This window comes from Cotesia glomerata, linkage group LG4 (genome assembly GCF_020080835.1).
Source record: "Cotesia glomerata isolate CgM1 linkage group LG4, MPM_Cglom_v2.3, whole genome shotgun sequence".
NCBI lineage: Eukaryota > Metazoa > Arthropoda > Insecta > Hymenoptera > Braconidae > Cotesia > Cotesia glomerata.
This window is the reverse complement of record NC_058161.1, coordinates 16,656,908-16,675,794: the sequence shown is the minus strand read 5'-3', so window position 1 is coordinate 16,675,794 and position 18,887 is coordinate 16,656,908. Positions and strand designations below refer to the sequence as shown.

Here is an 18,887-nt window from a genome sequence, read left to right as displayed (position 1 = left end):
CAAATATTATATTAATTTGTATTAAACATATTATAAGCCATAATTAATAATTGATATATGTATATATATATATAAATATATTTTGATGTTTGTAACGTGATTTTATAAAAAAAAAAGAAAAATAAAAAATTAGTACTTACAATAATTGAAAATTTTCTTGAATGAATTTTTATTTTTTTTTGTTGAAGTAATTATTGTCATTAGTAATTAGAAATGAACCTGGTATCTATAAAATTTGTTAATATCGGTTTTAGATTATCGTTTGACGTCAATAGAAGTTTCTTATCAATTTACAATTGGGAATTTTAACCGTAAAAATAATTTGTCTTTCTTTAAATCACTAGAATGAAGTTCGGATGTTTTAAATTATTTAATAAAAATGTGGTGCCAAAAATGCATCATATTGTTAGTTTTGACAGTGGGATCAATTACTATAACATGTGGAATTTTTCTGGTCGTAGCCGGTTGTTATTTTTATACTAAACGCTCTTTTGATAGAACAAATTTTTCTTCGCAAGAAACTGTTGAAATTGAGATTAAAAAGGTATTTTTTTTATTAATTAAATAGATTTTAGAGTAAAATTTAAATTTGAAGTGTCTTTGTACGAAAAATGAAATTTTTAGACTACATTGACATTGAAAATTAATGTAATTTTAAAATTTCTTATTCATTGAATAGATTTTAGAGTTAAATTGAAATTATAATTGTCTTTGTATAAAAAATGAGGTTTTTAAATTGAATTGACTTTCAAAATCAATGTTTAGATTGATCGAAATTTTTTTGACTTAATATTGCAGTACAATTTGAATTTTGAATGTCTTTGTACGAAAAATTAGATTTTTAGACTGCATTGGCGCTCAGAATTAATGTAATTTTTTTTATTTTTTATTCATTGAAAAAATTTTAGAGTAAAATTAAAATTTTAAGTGTCTGTATAAAAAATAATGTTGAAATTTTTTTGTACTGTTAATGCAAAAAAATTTTTATTTTGAGTGCCTTTGTTTGAAAAACAAGATTTTTAGACTGCATTGATGCCCAAAATCAATGTAATTCTCAATCAATGCCTTCATTAATTACATTTTCTTAGTTATAGTGTGTCAAAATTTCTAATTAAAATGTCTAAAAGAAAAATGACATTTTTACATTGCATTGATGCTGAAAATCAAAGTAATTTTGGTAAATGTAATATAATAATAACAACTAGCAACCTTGCAGTCATTATGTGATTGCCATAACTTGTGAACTATAAATAAATAAAATTTTGCTTTATTAAATATGGACTTTTGTTAAATTGCACTGTACTTTTTTAACTATTGACTTTTTTAAAAGTATAAGCTCATCCCGATGTTACACTCATCAAGAGCTTTCATTTGAGTACCCACATGTATTTTGATATATTTTTCATATATATATGTATATAATATATATAAATATATGAAAAATTGATGTGGGTACTCAAATGAAAGGTCTTGATGAGTATAATATCAAGATGAGCTTATATCTTTAAAAATGTCAATATTTCACAAGATACAAGGTCATTTCTTAATTATTGATTTTTTAAGATATAAGCTCTACTTGATGTTACACACATCAAGAGCTTTCATTTGAGTACCCACATGCATTTTGATATATTTTTCATATATACATATATATAATATATATAAAATATATGCAAAATTGATGTGGGTACTCAAATGAAAAGTCTCGATAAGTGTAACATCGGGATGAGCTTATATCTTTAAAAATGTCAATAGTTCACAAGATACAAGGTCATTTCTTAATTATGTATCTAGAGATATTTTCGAATTAAATACTTATCATAATAAATTGATTATCGGTGAGAATTACATGAAACCTTGAAAAGGCACAAATTCAAGTCAAGATCTTTGCAATGACACTAATTTTCACTAAAAAAAAACTGATTTTATCATATGACTATCCTGAATACAAAATTTTTCTTACTCTCTTAATTATATAGATAATAACATTAATAATAATAATAAAAATTTTTTCAGCCAGATCTTGAAGAAATAGTATGAATAAATTCCACAATTTATTCATTTGTGATCTCTAGATAAATCCATCAGCAAACAAAACTACTGTATTGAAAAATGTAAATAAACCTTCAGAAAAATCTAAAATTACATTTTACTTTAATCCCCAAAATTAATAAACTACATTGTTAAGCCGGAAATAATTAAAATTTTTGGTCAGCAAAATTAGTCATAATATTTTTATTCTCAAAATTCACGTCCTACTGATTCAGCTCGAGTACATACACGAGTGTGGTCATCAATTGTTCTTGAACATCACTTCTGACAGGTTGTTAGTCTATTGGATATCTGCCAACAGTTTAATCACTTATAAACTTTGTTAGTGTTATATTTATATAACTAATAAATAATTGAAAAATGGATTGGCGCGACTTTGTGTACCCATTGGCTACTCTTCTGATCTGCTTTATCTTTGTAAGAATTTTGGTCTTTCTCTTCAGCCTTATGATGGCCGTTCGTCAACCAGCAAAATGATCTCTATGAGTTGTCCAGGTGAATTTTTTTTTTTAATTAAGTATTTATTTGATTGATTAATTTATTAAAATTTGATATTTTGCGTACAATTTTTTTTCAATTAATTAATTTTCTAAGAATCAATTTTTGTTATTAATTATAATAACCTGTTTTAATTTTTTAGAATAGTAAAATTTGATTTTTTGTGTTCAAGTTTTTTTTTTAATTACTTTATTTATTTTTAATAATTTGAATATCCACTGAAATTTTTCATGACTAAAATTTGATTTTTTTGTCCAATTTTTAACTTCCCGCTAAGAAAATTGGAAATTTTCAAAAATCGGGAAGTTATTGGTTTTTATGAGGTCCTAGGAAGCTTTCCTGACTATTCCCGCGAGGGTGTCACTATGTCTGTATGTATGTATGTATGTATGTATGTATGTATGTATGTATGTGTATATATATGTATGTGTATATATGTGATTTCCTGTCAATTTGAGATAGATTTTGAGAAATTTGGAGAACTCTAAAAAAAAATAGGAAAAAAAAATTTTTTCAGAAGTAGTTTTTTTGGGATAACTCTTAAACGGCTTTACCGATCGGATCCAAAAAATAATCAGCTCTCAACGTTAAAAAAACCACGTCGATCGCCGCCAATCCAGTCAAAATCGGTTGATTCGTGAGAGAGATATCGTGAATGAAAGAAAACCGAAAAAAGGGTTTTTTCAGAGTTACTCCAAAATTTCTAGTTTGATAAATTGAAAATTAGAAATTCTTTATGAGGCTTTAAAACCTCCGTAGAATGCCGCCAATCGCTTGAAAATCGGTTGATTCATTCAAAAGTTATTGCTGGTTAAAAATTCAAAAAATAGTGTTCTATGAAATTTCCATCAGACTTTTGAGCTCCAAGAGCTCAAAAGCATAGAAGCGGTATCTTTTTGAGCTCGGAGAGCTCAAAACAACACACAGATTGTATTTTGGAACTCGAAGAGCTCAAAAAGCGGCCAGGTATTTACAGAATTAGCGGGAAGTTTCAGAGATGGCCTTTAGGGTCAACCGTTTTCCTAATTTTTTTTAATTAAATATTAATTTTTATTAAAATACATTTTTTAAAAATTAATTTTTTTATAATTTTTTATGACAGTAAAATTTAATTTTTTGCGTCCAATTTTTTTTTAATTTATCAAAAATTAGTTTTTGTAAAAAATTGCAATTATCTATTACAATTTTTTCATAAGAATAAAATTTAATTTTTTGCGTTCAATTTTTTTTTTTTTTAATTACGTAATTCATTTTCAATAATTTGAATTATCTACTTAAATTTTATATGACCAAAATTTCATCTTTTTTTGTCCAATTTTTTTTTAGTTAAATATTAAGTAAATCAATTTTCTAAAAATTAATTTTTTTTATAAATTTTTATGACAGTAAAATTTAATTTTTTGCGTCCAATATTTTTTAAATAAAAATTAAAAATTAAAAAATTAAAATTAAAAATTAATTTTTGTAACGAATTGAAATTATCTAATATAATTTTTCATAAGAATAAAATTTGACTTTTTGCGTTCAATTTTTTTTTTTTCAGTCACGCCAGACTCGGAAGCCTGAAATAAATTTCAATTATTAATTAAAATTTATAAAAACAATAAAACTAAAAAATATAATTTAAAAACAAATAATCATTTATAAAAAAAATGATTATTTTTTGTAATTAATAAAATTTAATTTTCTTCATGGCAATTTTAGTGAATTTCTTTAAAACTTACTTCAATAAATTTTTTGAAAATTATTAATTAGACTTAAATTTCAATTATTGTCAACTTTATTATATTTTGGGAATGTATATAGATTTTTTTATAATTATAATAAATTGATAACAATAGTCTTGAAGAAAAAAGTAAATGTTGTCATGGTGACTGCAAAAAATCTCAATAGTTTAAGCGGGGATTATTTCAGTTTTTTTGTCCTTGGTGATCAATTGCAGAAGGCTTCCTGATTTTGGACGATCAATCTTGTTTGCCCACTTCCAGAACATCCTGAAAAAAAAGTAGTATGTACTCATAATATATAATTAAAAAAAAAAAAAATTACAAATTTTTAGAGAAAAAAAGTTAATTTTTCTTGAGATTATTATTTATAAACTTGATTTTTTTAGAGAAATTTATTTTCTTAAGTTTGAAAGCTAATTCTGGGTTAAGAATTAAAAATGAAAAAAGAAAAAAACAATCATTTTTTGTAAGAAATTCAATTTTGTGTCTTTTTATGAAAAAAGAGATTTTTAGACTACATTGACGTTGTGGGTAAAAAATGACATTTTAGACTGCATTGACGCTCAAAGTCCATGCAGTTCTTAATCAAAATAAAATTTCAATTATCAACTAGGATTACTAACATAACATTGAAATTTCAAAAGTGTCTATAATAAAAATAAAATTTTTAGACTACATTGACTCTCAAAATCAATGCAGTTCTTTTTTTCGTTAATATCGCATTTAGCAATAATTATTACTAATACACTATTAAAAGTATTTGTATCCTAAAAACGATATTTTTTATACTGCATTGATTTTGAAAGCAATGTACTATTTTTCGCTAATACTTCAATTGATAATAATTATTACGAATAAAGCATTTAGATTCAAATTAAAATGTGTCGATACAATGAATAACATTTTAAGACTGCATTGCCTTCCAAAATCAATGTAGTGATTTTTTCACAAAAATTTCCATTAGTGATAATTATGACTAATGACAAATTCAGCTTTATAAGTACTTTTAATCTGAAATGGCATTTTTACTGCATTGGCTCTCAAAATCAATGTACTATTTTTATTATAAAATCACAATTGGTAGTAATTGTTGCCAATTGTAACCAATACCTCATTAAAAATATTTATTCAAAACATAAAAAAATTTTCTACTGTATTGACTCTCAAAATCAATGCACTGTTTTTCACAAATATTTCATGTATTGTTAATTGTAAATAATTTATTACATATAGTTCAAATTAAAAATATTTATTTAAAACTGATAAAATTTTTTCTACTGCATTGAATCTCAATCTCAAAATCAATGTACTGCTTTTCACAAATATTTCAACTATTGTTGATTGTGAATAATATATTATTTATCGTTTAAATCAAAAGTATCATACTAAAAACAGTCTTTATAGTGTATTGACTCTCAAAATCAATGCAGTTTTTTCCAAATAAATCTCAATGATAATTATAATTTATGACTAATTCGCCGTTAAAAGTACTTTCATCCTGAAAACAACATTTTACTGCATTGCCTCTCAAAATCAATGCACTATTTTTATCATAAAAATCTTAATTAGTAGTCATTATTACTAATACCTCATTGAAAGTATCTATTTAAAACTTAAAAAAATTCTACTGCATTGACACTCAAAATCAATACATTGTTTTTTACAAATAATTCATCAATTGTTAATTGTGAATAATATATTATTTATAGCTTAAATTTTTTAATTTACTTTTGTATCATACTAAAAACAATGTCCTTATACTGCATTGACTCTCAGAATCAATGCACTATTTTTATTAATATCTCAGCATCTACTTATCCGATTTTCTTCAAACTTAAATATGCCAATCTCCCTACAAAAATATATCGCGTTACTAATGTCAAAAGGGCGTATATGAAAAAATAGTCAAAGTCGCTTTTAAAGACCTTAAGGTAGTTGTCATGGTACAATATTGTCAAAAAATTGGAGATTATACCCACCGAAAAATTATATGAGCTTGTAGCTAAGTAATCCATAATTTTTACGCAAGACTGTACCCGTGGAGACGCAACCCATACATCTGTTTCTGTCCGACTCCGTAGATATATACTTTTTCATAAATTGTTGAACTTTAATCCGTTATTTACAAATAATTAGACGATCAAAAATTTTCTTTTATTTTTTTCTTTAAACTCACAACAAATACATTAAAAGACTGTCAGTTTTTTGAAAGTTTATGATAATTAGTTTTTTTTTCATAAACAACAAAGTGGTACAGAACTGCAGAGAGCGTATGCAATCAATGTTAAATGTCCAATTTTTAATTGAATTCATCTCGGGTTATAGGTCAATCGACTTAAAATTTTAAGGGTAATTGTATCATCATGTCCTTAATAAATATACACGGAAAAAAATTTCTGGGAAAATTTACGATACAACTATTGTAAAGCTGGACTATACTTTTATTACTATTAATTTTCAAATATTTTAGAAGAAAATTTACTATTTACTCATGAAATTTTACAACTTACTATTGTAAAAAGTAAGATATTAAAATTTCCAGTGCTGCCTCTGTATCTTTCCAATAGAATTATAACAAATTTTACAATAGTTGAATTGGATTTTTTTTCAATTAGTGTGAGTGATGGCCGTGCACAGCACTAGATTCCGTGTTTATGTAAATGTTTAAGGACAGGGGTATTAGATTACCTCGGATAGAGTCTCCACAATAAACATAAACAGCTTAATATCTGGTCTATTTTACCCACAACCAGAATATTTTCAAATAGCAATGAAGTCGGGATTCACTCCTCCCGAAATATTCACTTACTTGGACAGTCTGGGCTACGTACAAGACTCAAACAGTATACCCCTAATATACCACGTCAAAAGAGGTCCCAACATAAAAGCTATTACTTATGACCCAAAAGCATTATCATTCTTAGACCTGAAATACTGCACCTCAATACCCCTCAAAGATACAACAAATAAACCTCATTCCCGCAAAGAGTATTGGTGGCTCACCTAATCACAAGTTCTTTTTCTTTAATTGTTTTGTTGTTCTCTTTTAATAGCTTCCTCTTTCTTTTTGTCATCTTGTTCTATTCTATTATTATGTTATATTGCACGCCTCATAGCGCGAAGCGCGTGAGGTTGTGCTTTATACTCGACTCGTCAAGGTCAAGCAATTTTGTGATCTTTAAATGTCTCTATCATAACCATATTACACTTATACAATAATATAAGTAGATGTACACGGAGAAAACACTTAAATTAAACCATCTTTTACTTTCTAAAATCATTTCATGTTGCTATTTTAAAAAAAAAAACGTTTTGAAAAAAATTTTACGTGGACGTCCGGATGTCACCCCATTTTGGATGTACCAATGATTACTCCCGAACAAATTGATATTTCAAGACCGGACCTTTTTTATTAGTTTACGAATGCGATGAACTGGGTCCGTATTTCATATCAGTAGCCTAGTTTACGTATTTTTTTTTTTAAATTGAATTTTTATTAAAATTTATTACGATATAACCGTACAAAGACAAACGAATTTTTCTTATTTGTCACGTGAAAACTATGGCGCCACTTGATAAAGCTAGATTTTTTTAGACTGCGTGCGCATATAACAAGAAAAAAGGGCGTTGATATTAAAAAAAAAAAAAAAAAAATACTGTAAGAAATTACTTAATTATAATTTTCTTTTTTTTATCAGTTACACAATTTATTTTTTCTTAAAAAATGAATGAGCATTATGAGGCGTGCACTTTTGGATTTTCCAAACTTTTTTTTTTAATTTTAATTGTTGTTGATTTAATGTCTCTCATGTACTATTCTAATAACGTAAGCCTTTTTTATGAAAAAATCAAGTTTCTTTTTTAGGCTAACTAGTACACAAAAAAAAAAGATTTCTTGACTGGAGAATAAAATTCTTGGCTCAAGTAAATTTTCGGGTGCCCGAAGGAAGACCGAAGTTGTCTTGGCCGAAGTAAAAATTTTTCTTGAAATTCTATTCTTGGTGGAAGTAATTTTTCTTAATTCAAATTATTATAAATACTTGATACAATAAATTTTTATATTGGATCAAGATTTTTAGATACTTTAGGGAAGCAGCGCCACCTACTTCAGCTGAGAACAAAATTTTCTCACCTTGAGAAAATTTTTTTCTTGAATATTTGATACCCATTTTAGATTATTTTAGCACCCAATTATACATATTGAATGAAAGAAAATGGTTCAATATTATTTGATCTTCCCATTTGACATATTCGTCAATAAAAATATTAATGAAAGTTATTATCGAGATATTTAATTTTTTGGAGCAAGAGAAAAATTTTCTCAAGACAAGAAAATTTACTTCTGTCAAGAACTTAATTTTTTGGAGCAAGAGAAAAATTTTCTCAAAACAAGAAAATTTTCTTGATTTAAATAAATTGTCTTGGATCAAGATACGTATTTCTTGAAGCAAGAGAATTAATTTTGTTGGAATAAGTGAAATTTCTTGTGTCAAAAAAAAAAATTTTTTTCGCTCAAGAAAATAATTAGCAAGAAAAATATTTTCTTGGTTCAAGTGAACCATTCTTTCTGTGTATAAATCATGTATTAACACTTTATGTATTTAACACAATAAGAATAAGAAAAACTATACTATTTACTTCACTATGTACAGCCCCTGAGGCTTATCAGGTATTAAGAAATATCATTTATGTTATCCTCTACACGGAAAAAAGTAAACTAATATTCACTCGGATTCCGGTTAATTTTTATAGTTTCAAACAGTAAAGCGGACATCGGGGTGGCAAAAATATAAATATTACAGAGCTTAATGTAGAAAGTATAAAAGCCACAATTTATAATTTAATATCCAAAATAAGTGATTAGTAGTTGTCACTATAGTAAATAACGACTCTTTCATCTTAAAAAATTACAGTTTCAAACAGTAAAAATTGCCATTTCAATATATAGTCCATATTATGAGGAGAAGGGAAACTTAGATGAAAGAGAAGGGGGTCTTACTGTGGGAGAATTTAACATTTGAAACAGTAAAAATTATACTTTTAAAATATACATTTTACCATTTCAAGCAAGTCAATAATTACAGTTTGATTTTTAGCGTTGCGTTTAAAATTTACCATTTTACTTTGTAAATATTGACGTTGCTTGTATTTGAAATTTACTAACTTTATTTTATACTTTTTACATATCATAACATCATTTTTTAGGTACGAAATGATAAATATCAAAGTCTGAATTCTTAATTATTATACTTTAATATTTTAGACATTCACATAGCGAATATTACTGTTTGAAATAGTATTTTCTTCCATGTAAAGAGTAAATTGTAACGTTTAAATGGTAAATATTATTAATTGAATAGTAAAATCACGATTTTACTGTTTGAAATGGTAATTTTTAGCAGTTGATCATTACTTATTATAAATCGACTGGTATTTATTACAGTTTACTTTTTTCCGTGTATGAGAGCCCGTATGGGCCAGGTAGACAATTTATTTTAAGTAACAGGTCTTACGTTTATACCTGTGTATTATGTTTATATCTATGTATCAATGATTTAAATAAATAAACGCTAGAATAAAAAAAAAAAAACCTCGGATAGCGTAGAGGTAGAGTATCTGGCTGCCAACTAAGAGATCTGGATTCGATTCCCGGATAGGATAAAATTTCCAACCTGTTTTTTCGGCTACTGTATAGGTATCAATTAGCCCAACCTCCTATCTCTCTCCCTCCCTAAAATTTATTGCATGCCTTAAGCGCGAAGCGCGCAGGTATGCTCTACTCTCGCCAAAAAATCGTGATTTCGATTAAAACGTGATTTTCATAAATTAAACGAAAAAAATTATGGATAAAAAGCATATTGAAATAGATAATAGTAACTATAGAACACGTTAAAAAAATTTTCTTATCGATTAAATAAGATTTCTAAAAAAAAACTCGTTTTTCTGATGAATTAAATGAATAAGAGCGTGGTATTCACGGGAGCTATGGGCTTGATAACACCACAACTTTGTCAAAAATCACTTTCACGATTTAATTTTTTTTTTGTTTTATTCCTGAGGAAGTTTATCAAAACCCTTGTGAAAATTGCGTGTCAAAATAATTCCGTTTCGATACAGTTAATTTTTTTCGATTGTCAGTTCGGTGACTTTTTTTGCGATTTCGGCAGCCATACATATTATTTTTCATAAACAGAATTGAAATAACTATAAACAAGTAGAAACTATACATACATGATGGTGTGATTACTAACTGTTTTAGCATCTGTTAAAATTTTTCTTTAGTTCGACCTACATAGGGGATAATACTACTCGCGGGAAAATTCAAATTAAAAACGAATAATTTTTGTTATGATCTAAATAATTTATGTATGACATGAGCGCTTAAGGCATGCTCATTTAGATTTTCCAAACTTTTTTAAAAAAACCAACTGTGAATTTTTACAATAGTTGAATTGTAAAGTTCACAAACACATATTGTATAATTTGCTCTATAGTATTCGGCTTTTTAAGTCTCTTGCTAGTCTTGTTTGTAGGATAAAATTTACAATGGAATTATTTTTATTATTATTGTTTTTAACTATATCACGTGCAGGTTTTTTCTTTTTGTAAACTTTTCCTGTAAAATCTATCTATAAACTAAATCATACTGTTCGTAAACTATATCATTACTGTAAACTACATATAATGCAAGTTAGCCAAATAGGCATGGTATTGTAAGTGTAAACAATATTGCATATGTGCAAAAAGTATCAAAAGAGAAAAAAAAATATGTACATAAAAAATATTAAGTCAATAAATAAATATTTAATAAAAAAAAAAAAAATTACAATAGTAGATTGTAAAAATTACAAAATAAGAAGTATAGTCCACCGCTACTCTTTTATTCAATAAAAATTACGATAGTGAAATAGTAAAAATTCCTTCAATTTTTTTTCCGTGTACAAAAATTTAGAATTTTCTGACGGTATACCTTAACCACGACAACTACTTTAATATGACATTATCCCTACAAAAAAACATATTTAACAAAAAAAAAAAAAAAATCAACATACTCTGACACGAACTCCAACGGTGTCCAAGAAGTAGAATCAGCCTTGGCCATCCATTTTCGATTCATCGGAGTGTCCAAAGTGACCGGCAAAATAGAGACGACCATGGCCTCCTTGGGTAGACCGCTGTTTTCGTCAGCCAAGGACTTGGTGAGCTGGTGAACAGCAGCCTTGGCCATTCCGTACCCGATCATCCCAGGAGTCCCTTCTAGAGCAGCCTTGGCGCCAGTCAAAGACAGGAACCCTCCTTCCTTCAGGTAGTGGACAGCTATGCTGCTAGCAATCGTCGAGCTCCAGACACTCTGCTTCCACATCAGCTCACTATTCTCCAGGAAGTCTTTGTGGGCCGCGTTTCCTCCGGCCCAACCTCCAGCCACGCAAATTATCCCGTCTAATTTTTCGTCCTTGAGGATTTCTTTCATCTGGGAAATTATTGCTGACTCTTGCTCCTTCCAAGTGTGGCTGCTATTTACTACTATGTTCGCGTCTGCTGACTCATTTTCTTTCATGTCGATGTTTCCGACCCACTGGAAATTTTACGAATTTATTAAAAAATTTTTGATGTCATTTTTGAAAGAAAAATGTTTTAATTTAAAAAAAAAATAAATTATTTTAATAAAAATAAAAATGAAATTAATTTAAAAATTAATGAAACTTTTAATCATTTTGATTAAATAAATATTTATTTAATTTTAATGTTAATTATTAGAAACAAATTTTAATTATTTAATTTTTTAACAAATTAATAATTATATCAAAAATAATTATTGAATTAAATTGTAGTGAAAGATACCGAGAAAAAATTTATCAATAATTGTTTGAAATTCCGACGTGTTAATTTTGTTTTTTTAATAAAAATTAAAAGACATTTTTTTAATTTTTTTATTTTCAACAAATCGATTTTTATTAATAAAAATCAAAAGAAATTTATTAAAAAATTATTGATGCGATTTTTGATAAAAAAAAAATTTTTTTTTTTTTCAATGTCAATAAAAAATTTTTAATTACTTTTTTCGAATAAATATTTTTTTAATTTGACCAAATTATTTTTAAAAAATTTGTATTTTTTATTTCCTAAAATTTTCTACGTTGATTTTTATTTTCTGACTAGTATTTAATTTTTCAACAAATATTTTAATATGTTTCAATAAATATTTTCTAAAATTCAGTGTAAAATATTTTTAGAAAATTGACACATAATTTTTTTAATTTCTACATGTCAATTATAAATCAAAATAAACAGACATTTTTTTATTTTCAAACTTTTAACTAAATTATTTATATAAAAAAATTAACTCAAGAATTTTATTGAGGCAATTTCTTAAAAATAAACAAATCAAAATTGATTTGATAAATTGTAAAAAATAAAAATTTCTTAACCTAACCTTGGCAAATTTTTTCTATAAAGTTAAAAAATAAAAAATATTTTTTATAAAAAATAATATTTTTCTGTCATATTTTACGGTCCAATTTAAAAAAATAGAAAATTTCAACAGCTGTTTTAAAAACTCTTTCTAAAAATTAAATTTTATTAACACAATAATAAATGAATTAAATTAATAGTATTGTTAATTAATATTTAAATAAAAGTTAAAATAATAATTACCCATCTTTTGGCCTTAAATTGACTGACACATACAGATCCAAGAGCTCCTTTGCCTCCGTAAATAAAAACACGTCCCAAAACGTTGGATGCCATTGTGACTTTCTTACTGCTGAGAATAAAAGTATATATCAATAAAATAGCCTGAAAAGATATATATATAATTTTATTTATATATGTATTTAATCAATCTACTTACATTTCCGATAAATTATTGTGTAATTAGACAGAAACGGGTTATTATTATTTTTATTGAATGCTTGCCGGTTAGTAGGATGGATTCCTTTCACTTGTTGAGTATCAATACAAGTACTGAGTTATGACAGTTATATTGTTGTTTTTTAATCTGTTGCGCCATCTTAGAAATGTCAGCTGACTGGGCGCTTCAAAAAAATAAATTTTTAAGATCTTTTTCAAGTAAAAATTGTTAGAATTACCAGAAAAATTTTTATGCCGCTTGGATGATTTTGATTATGCAAAAAAATTTTTAAATTATTAAAAATTATGGAATGTAGAAAAATTTTTTCTTCATTTAATACTTTCAATTATTGAATTTTTATTAATCAATCTTTATGAAAAAATTAGAATTTTATACTGTATTGGCAGTCAAAATCAATGTAATTAGTCAATACTTTAATTAATAATATCGCGTTAGAATTTTTATTAAAAATGTCTTTATAGAAAAAGTTACATTTTCTACTGTATTAATGTTTAAAATCGATGCAATATTCTCTTAACATACAAATTATTAATGATGTAGTATTAAATTTTAAGTAAAAAATTTCTTAGTTATCAGAACTTACATTTTTGGACTGCATTGACACTCAAAATCAATGCGTTGATTTTTTTAACCCCAACTAGCAATAATTGTAATCCGAACAAAAACAGTTTCACTGTAAAAAATCGCGCCAAGTCCACGTTCATAAGACTATTAAGAAAAAAAAATTTGTTTTTTTCTTTACAAAAATATATAAAATAAAAAAATTTTAAAATCCAAGATACCGATATGGTTGTATATGATTTTCGGAAATTAAAAAAAATTTTTTTGTAAATTTAAAAATTAAAAGAAACAATTTTGGAACGTATTTAGTGTGCGCGGTTGCAAAATATTTTACTTTTAATGAAATTCGTAAAATCTATTTACTAGGACTTAAAAAAAATTGAAATACACAATGACGCACACCAAGTACGTTCCAAAATTTTTTTCTTAATTTTTAAATTTATAACACAATTTTTTTTAATTTCCGAAAATCATAAACAATCATATCGGTTACTTGGATTTTTTTATTTTTTTGTTTTATATATTTTTGTAAAGAAAAAAAAAAATTTTTTTTTCTTAATAGTCTTATGAACGTGGACTTGGCGCGATTTTTTACAGTGAAACTGTTTTTGTTCGGATTTTAGTATTTTTTGTAATTATAATAAAAATTTACAATTGGTACTAACTTAAATCTCGCGTTAGTTGCATTTTTTATAGCAAACTATCCCCTTGAAACTACAGTTTATGTAAAAATAATTCCAGCGCACCCTGGCGGGTGTAGATGCAAGCTGTGAAATATAAGTTTCCCATCTAATGAAGGATTACTATGCATTCTCAAATTATTTAGTCTGTGGCAGATCACTTTGCCCATCGAAAAAAAGTCAGGATCGAAATTTTTGCGTTGCTATAGTTTGTGCTGATTAAATTTAATAATTTCAATTAGATTAATTGTTATAAGTGAATATAATTAATTAATAACAGTCAAATAAAGTATGAATTACTGTTATAATATACAATTTAGGAAAAAAAAGTACCGTAGAATTAAATAAAATTTTGCAACCTCAAAATACCGTTCTGCTTACAATAAACATAGTCGGTAGTCTGGCGCTCCGTTTACAGCAGATTTGAACGGAACTTGGCGCCAGATTCTACCGAATCTGTGGATTAGCGTAACATAAAAATTCAAATAAAAAGTATTTTACTAGCCAAAAAATTTGTTCAACTGCATTGATAATCAAAAACAATGCACCGCCTATCAATTATCTAATTAGCAGAAACTGTCATTAACACATCTTCAAAATTTAATGACCCTAAGTTACGGATATCTCGAGTAGGAATGGAGTTACGGCAAATGGACGCATATGAAATTATTTGGCGCGAAAAAATCTATATTTACAAAATTTTTAAATTTTGAAAAATTTTTCAAAAATTTTTTATGACCAAAAATAATTTTTGGAAAGCTCTCAAAAAGTTCTGAATCATCCGAATTTCTCAAAAACTCGTTATTTTCATTTATTTTCAATTATTTTTAAGGTAAAAGCCTGGTAATTTGCTTTGATATGCCATATTAAAGCAAATTTTAAGGGAGTTGGGAAAGAACGGATAGGGGAAAGGGGGAGACCTACTCAGTGGGAATTTTTCCGTAATTGAAAAAATAATCAGACAGCCCAGACTGGGAATCGAACCCAGATCTCTCGGTTACGCGCCAAGGGCTCTACCAGTTAAGCTATCCGAGACAAGTACTGACTACTTTATTCAGTCACGTATATAAGACCCACCGAGCAAACAACGCCACCGACCATCTTACGGTAAAGAGCCATATTAAAGCAAATTTTAAGGGAGTTGGGAAAGAACGGATAGGGAAAAGGGGGGGACCTACTCAGTGGGAATTTTTCCGTAATTGAAAAAATAATCAGACAGCCCAGACTGGGAATTTACCTTATCTATAAGGTAAAAAATATTCACAAATATAGGTATACAAATACATTGAGTGATCATATACTGGTACATGATCATCTATTGGGGCTTTTACCTTATGTACATTTTTTCGAATTGCGTTTTTTGTGCTGGGAGCTTTGGTTCAAAATAACTCCTTAAAAAATAATTTTATTCTTAAATAAAAAATTGTACATACAGTTTTTCTAAAAATACACATGTACATTTTTTGATTTTTCTGAAATTTGAATATTTTCAAAGAAATCCGCATCCAAAAATTTTTTTAAATTTTTGGATTCGGATATGAATTTGAAAAAAAATTTTTTTTTAATTAAAAAAAAAAGTACTTGTGAATTTTTTTTAAGATATACATGTACATTTTTTGGATTTTTTCCAATTTAAATATTTTCGAAAATATCGGTATCCAAAAATTTTTTTTAATTTTTGGATACGGATATGAATTTGAAAAAAAATTTTTTCAGGAAAAAACAAAAAAGTACTTGTGTATTTATCAAAGAACTGTATGTACATTATTTTTCTTAGTAGTTTTTCCATTTTTTTCAAAAATACTTAAAATTTTTGATTTTTTTTTTAATTTTTGTCTAGAATAAAAATTAAATTTATTTTCTAGAATAAAAATCAAATTTATTTTCATTTTTATAAAAAGTGTGACCTTTTCGAAGCAAAAATTTTAGTCCCTTAATTTTTGTGAGAGGTGTATATGCAATAACAAGTTGTTCTATGGCACACTCTGTGGATACTTTAAATTAAGAATTTAAAAACTAATGTTATTTATAATTAACAATAGATATTAGGCATTATTGGTGTTTTTAGGAAACGTACATGAAGATTTTTAAAAAAAAATAAGTAGGTACATATTTCATTTAAACGAAAAAAATTTTTTTTTTAATTTTTATTCTAGACAAAAATATAAAAAAAAATCAAAAATTTTAAATATTTTTGAAAAAAATGGAAAAACTACTAAGAAAAATAATTTACATACAGTCCTTTGATAAATACACAAGTACTTTTTTTGTTTTTTCCTGAAAATATTTTTTTTCAAATTCATATCCGTATCCAAAAATTAAAAAAAATTTTTGGATGCGGATATCTTCGAAAATATTCAAATTTCAGAAAAATCAAAAAATGTACATGTGTATTTTTAGAAAAACTGTATGTACAATTTTTTATTTAAGAATAAAAATTTTTTTTAAGGAGTTATTTTGAACTAAAGCTCCCAGCACAAAAAACGCTATTCGAAAAAATGTACATATAAATAATTGAATATAAATGAAAATAACGAGTTTTTGAGAAATTCGGATGATTCAGAACTTTTTGAGAGCTTTCCAAAAATTATTTTTGGTCAAAAAAAATTTTTCAAAATTTTAAAATTTTGTTCATATAGATTTTTTCGCGCCAAATAATTTCATATGAGTCCATTTGCCGTAACTCCATTCCTACTCGAGATATCCGTAACTAAAAATCATTTTTTTCGGCTATGTGCTAACTTCAGGGTCATAAAATTTAAACAATAATGACATTTTCACTGCATTTATGCTCAGAATTAATGTAATCTCCCATCAATACCCGGTTTAGCAATGACCGTCATTTACAAAACTTAAAAATTAAAATAAAAAGTATTTTATTTATAAAATTTACTACTATTTATTGCATTGACACTCAAAATCAATGCAACCGCGTTAATATCCTTATAAGCAATAACTGCACAGAAAAAAAAATGTTCTTGAATCAAGTATATAATTTTGAAGAACTTAATATTCTTGATTTGAAGTAGAAAAATTCTTGATTTAAGAATTTTTCTCTTGAATCAAGTTAATTTTTTTTCAGTGTGTGACTAGCATAAAAAAAGTTTGGAAAATTCAAGAGTGCACGCCTCATAACGCTCATTCATTTTTTAAGAAAAAAATAAATTTTGTAATTGATTAAAAAAAAAATTATAAGTAAGTAATTTCTTACAGAGTATTTTTTATGTTTTTTTAAATATCGGCGCCCGTTTTTCTTGTTATATGCGCACGCAGTCTAAAAAAATCTAGTTTGATCAAGTGGCGCCATAGTTTTCACGTGACAAATAAGAAAAATTCGTTTGTCTTTGTACGGTTATATCGTAATAAATTTTAATAAAAATTCAATTTAAAAAAAAAAAATACGTAAACTAGGCCACTGATATGAAATACGGACCCAGTTCATCGAATTCTGAAACTAATAAAAAATTTCCGGTCTTGAAATATCAATTTGTTCGAGAGTAATCGTTGGTACATCCAAAATGGAGTGACATCCGGACGTCCACGTAAAATTTTTTTCAAAATAGCAACATGAAATGATTTTAGAAAGTAAAAGATGGTTTAATTTAAATGTTTTTTCGGTGTACATCTACTTATATCATTGTATAAGTGTAATATGGTTGTGATAGAGGCATTTAAAGATCACAAAATTGCTTGACCTTGACGAGTCGAGTATAAAGCACAACCCCACGCGCTTCGCGCTATGAGGCGTGCAATAAAGATAATATAAATACTAGTTTCTTCTGCAAAATAACATTTTACTGCATTGACGCTCAAAATCAATGCACCCTCTCACCAATATCCTAATATTAGCTATAATGGTCATTTTTTCAATATTAATATTCAAGTAAAAATTATCTTCTTCTCTAAAATGACTTTTTTTAACTACATTATAATGTCAATTGACACTTAAAATCAAGGTATCCGGCTATCAATATTTTAATGAGCAGTAGCTATCATCAAAAAATCTTCTAAATTGAAATAAAAATGACATTTTAGACATTTTTCACTGCATTGACACTCAAAATCAATGCAATCGCTCGTCAACATCCGATTTACCAATGTCCGTCATTTACTTAACATCAAAAATTTAAATAAAAAATACTTTAAAGTACTAAAATAATTATTAATAAAAATTACTTCATTTTACTGCAATGCATTGACGTCCGAAATCAATGCACCCCGTTATTATCCTAATAAACAATAACTGTGATTACCATAACAATTAAGATAATATAAATACTACTTTCTTTTGCAAAATAACCCTTTACTGCATTGACGCTTAAAATTAATGTAAGTTTTTTTTTACCTCCTCTCCCTAAAAACCCCTTTTAAAAGAATTCAAATTTACCCACGCTTTTTCACCATTTAAATCTCCTGCTGGCTTCTGTAAAACCCTTCAAAATGGCTTCCTCCCCTCTCTCATTCGGCGTGAACAGAGCAAAGAGAGTGTCGTGACAT

The 18,887-nt window shown here is 26.5% G+C and overlaps 1 protein-coding gene and 1 long non-coding RNA gene across 3 annotated transcripts; one reads left to right on the top strand and one right to left on the bottom strand.

The window, feature by feature from the left end:
• Positions 1-182: 182 nt before the first annotated feature.
• Positions 183-2,136, top strand: LOC123262599. The gene is made up of 2 exons (XR_006509004.1): positions 183-544; positions 2,017-2,136. It is a non-coding gene; the product is annotated as an uncharacterized LOC123262599 (long non-coding RNA).
• Positions 2,137-4,377: 2,241 nt separating this feature from the next.
• On the bottom strand, positions 4,378-13,285 carry LOC123262598 (dihydropteridine reductase). 2 transcript variants are annotated; one of them, XM_044724852.1, is made up of 4 exons: positions 13,129-13,285; positions 12,933-13,041; positions 11,330-11,853; positions 4,378-4,544 (listed from the first exon to the last, which is right to left on the bottom strand). In XM_044724852.1, the coding sequence occupies exons 2-4, from the start codon at positions 13,023-13,025 to the stop codon at positions 4,445-4,447; spliced, it is 717 nt and encodes a 238-aa protein (XP_044580787.1). In that variant the 5' UTR covers positions 13,026-13,041; positions 13,129-13,285; the 3' UTR covers positions 4,378-4,444. The 2 variants fall into 2 exon arrangements, with proteins under 2 accessions (XP_044580787.1, XP_044580788.1); XM_044724853.1 differs by having other exon boundaries at positions 12,933-13,038; positions 13,129-13,277.
• Between the last annotated feature and the right edge of the window lie 5,602 nt (positions 13,286-18,887).

What these genes read in the sequence shown, in the direction of transcription:
- LOC123262598 (XM_044724852.1), bottom strand. Translation starts at nt 13,025, where the DNA reads ATGGCATCCAACGTTTTGGGACGTGTTTTTATTTACGGAGGCAAAGGA. An exon ending in AATTTAAGGCCAAAAGATGG is followed by an intron (nt 11,854 to 12,932) that starts GTAATTATTATT and finishes TAAAATTTCCAG; the next exon opens with TGGGTCGGAAACATCGACAT. An exon ending in CCGTTGGAGTTCGTGTCAGA is followed by an intron (nt 4,545 to 11,329) that starts GTATGTTGATTT and finishes CTTTTTTTTCAG; the next exon opens with GATGTTCTGGAAGTGGGCAA.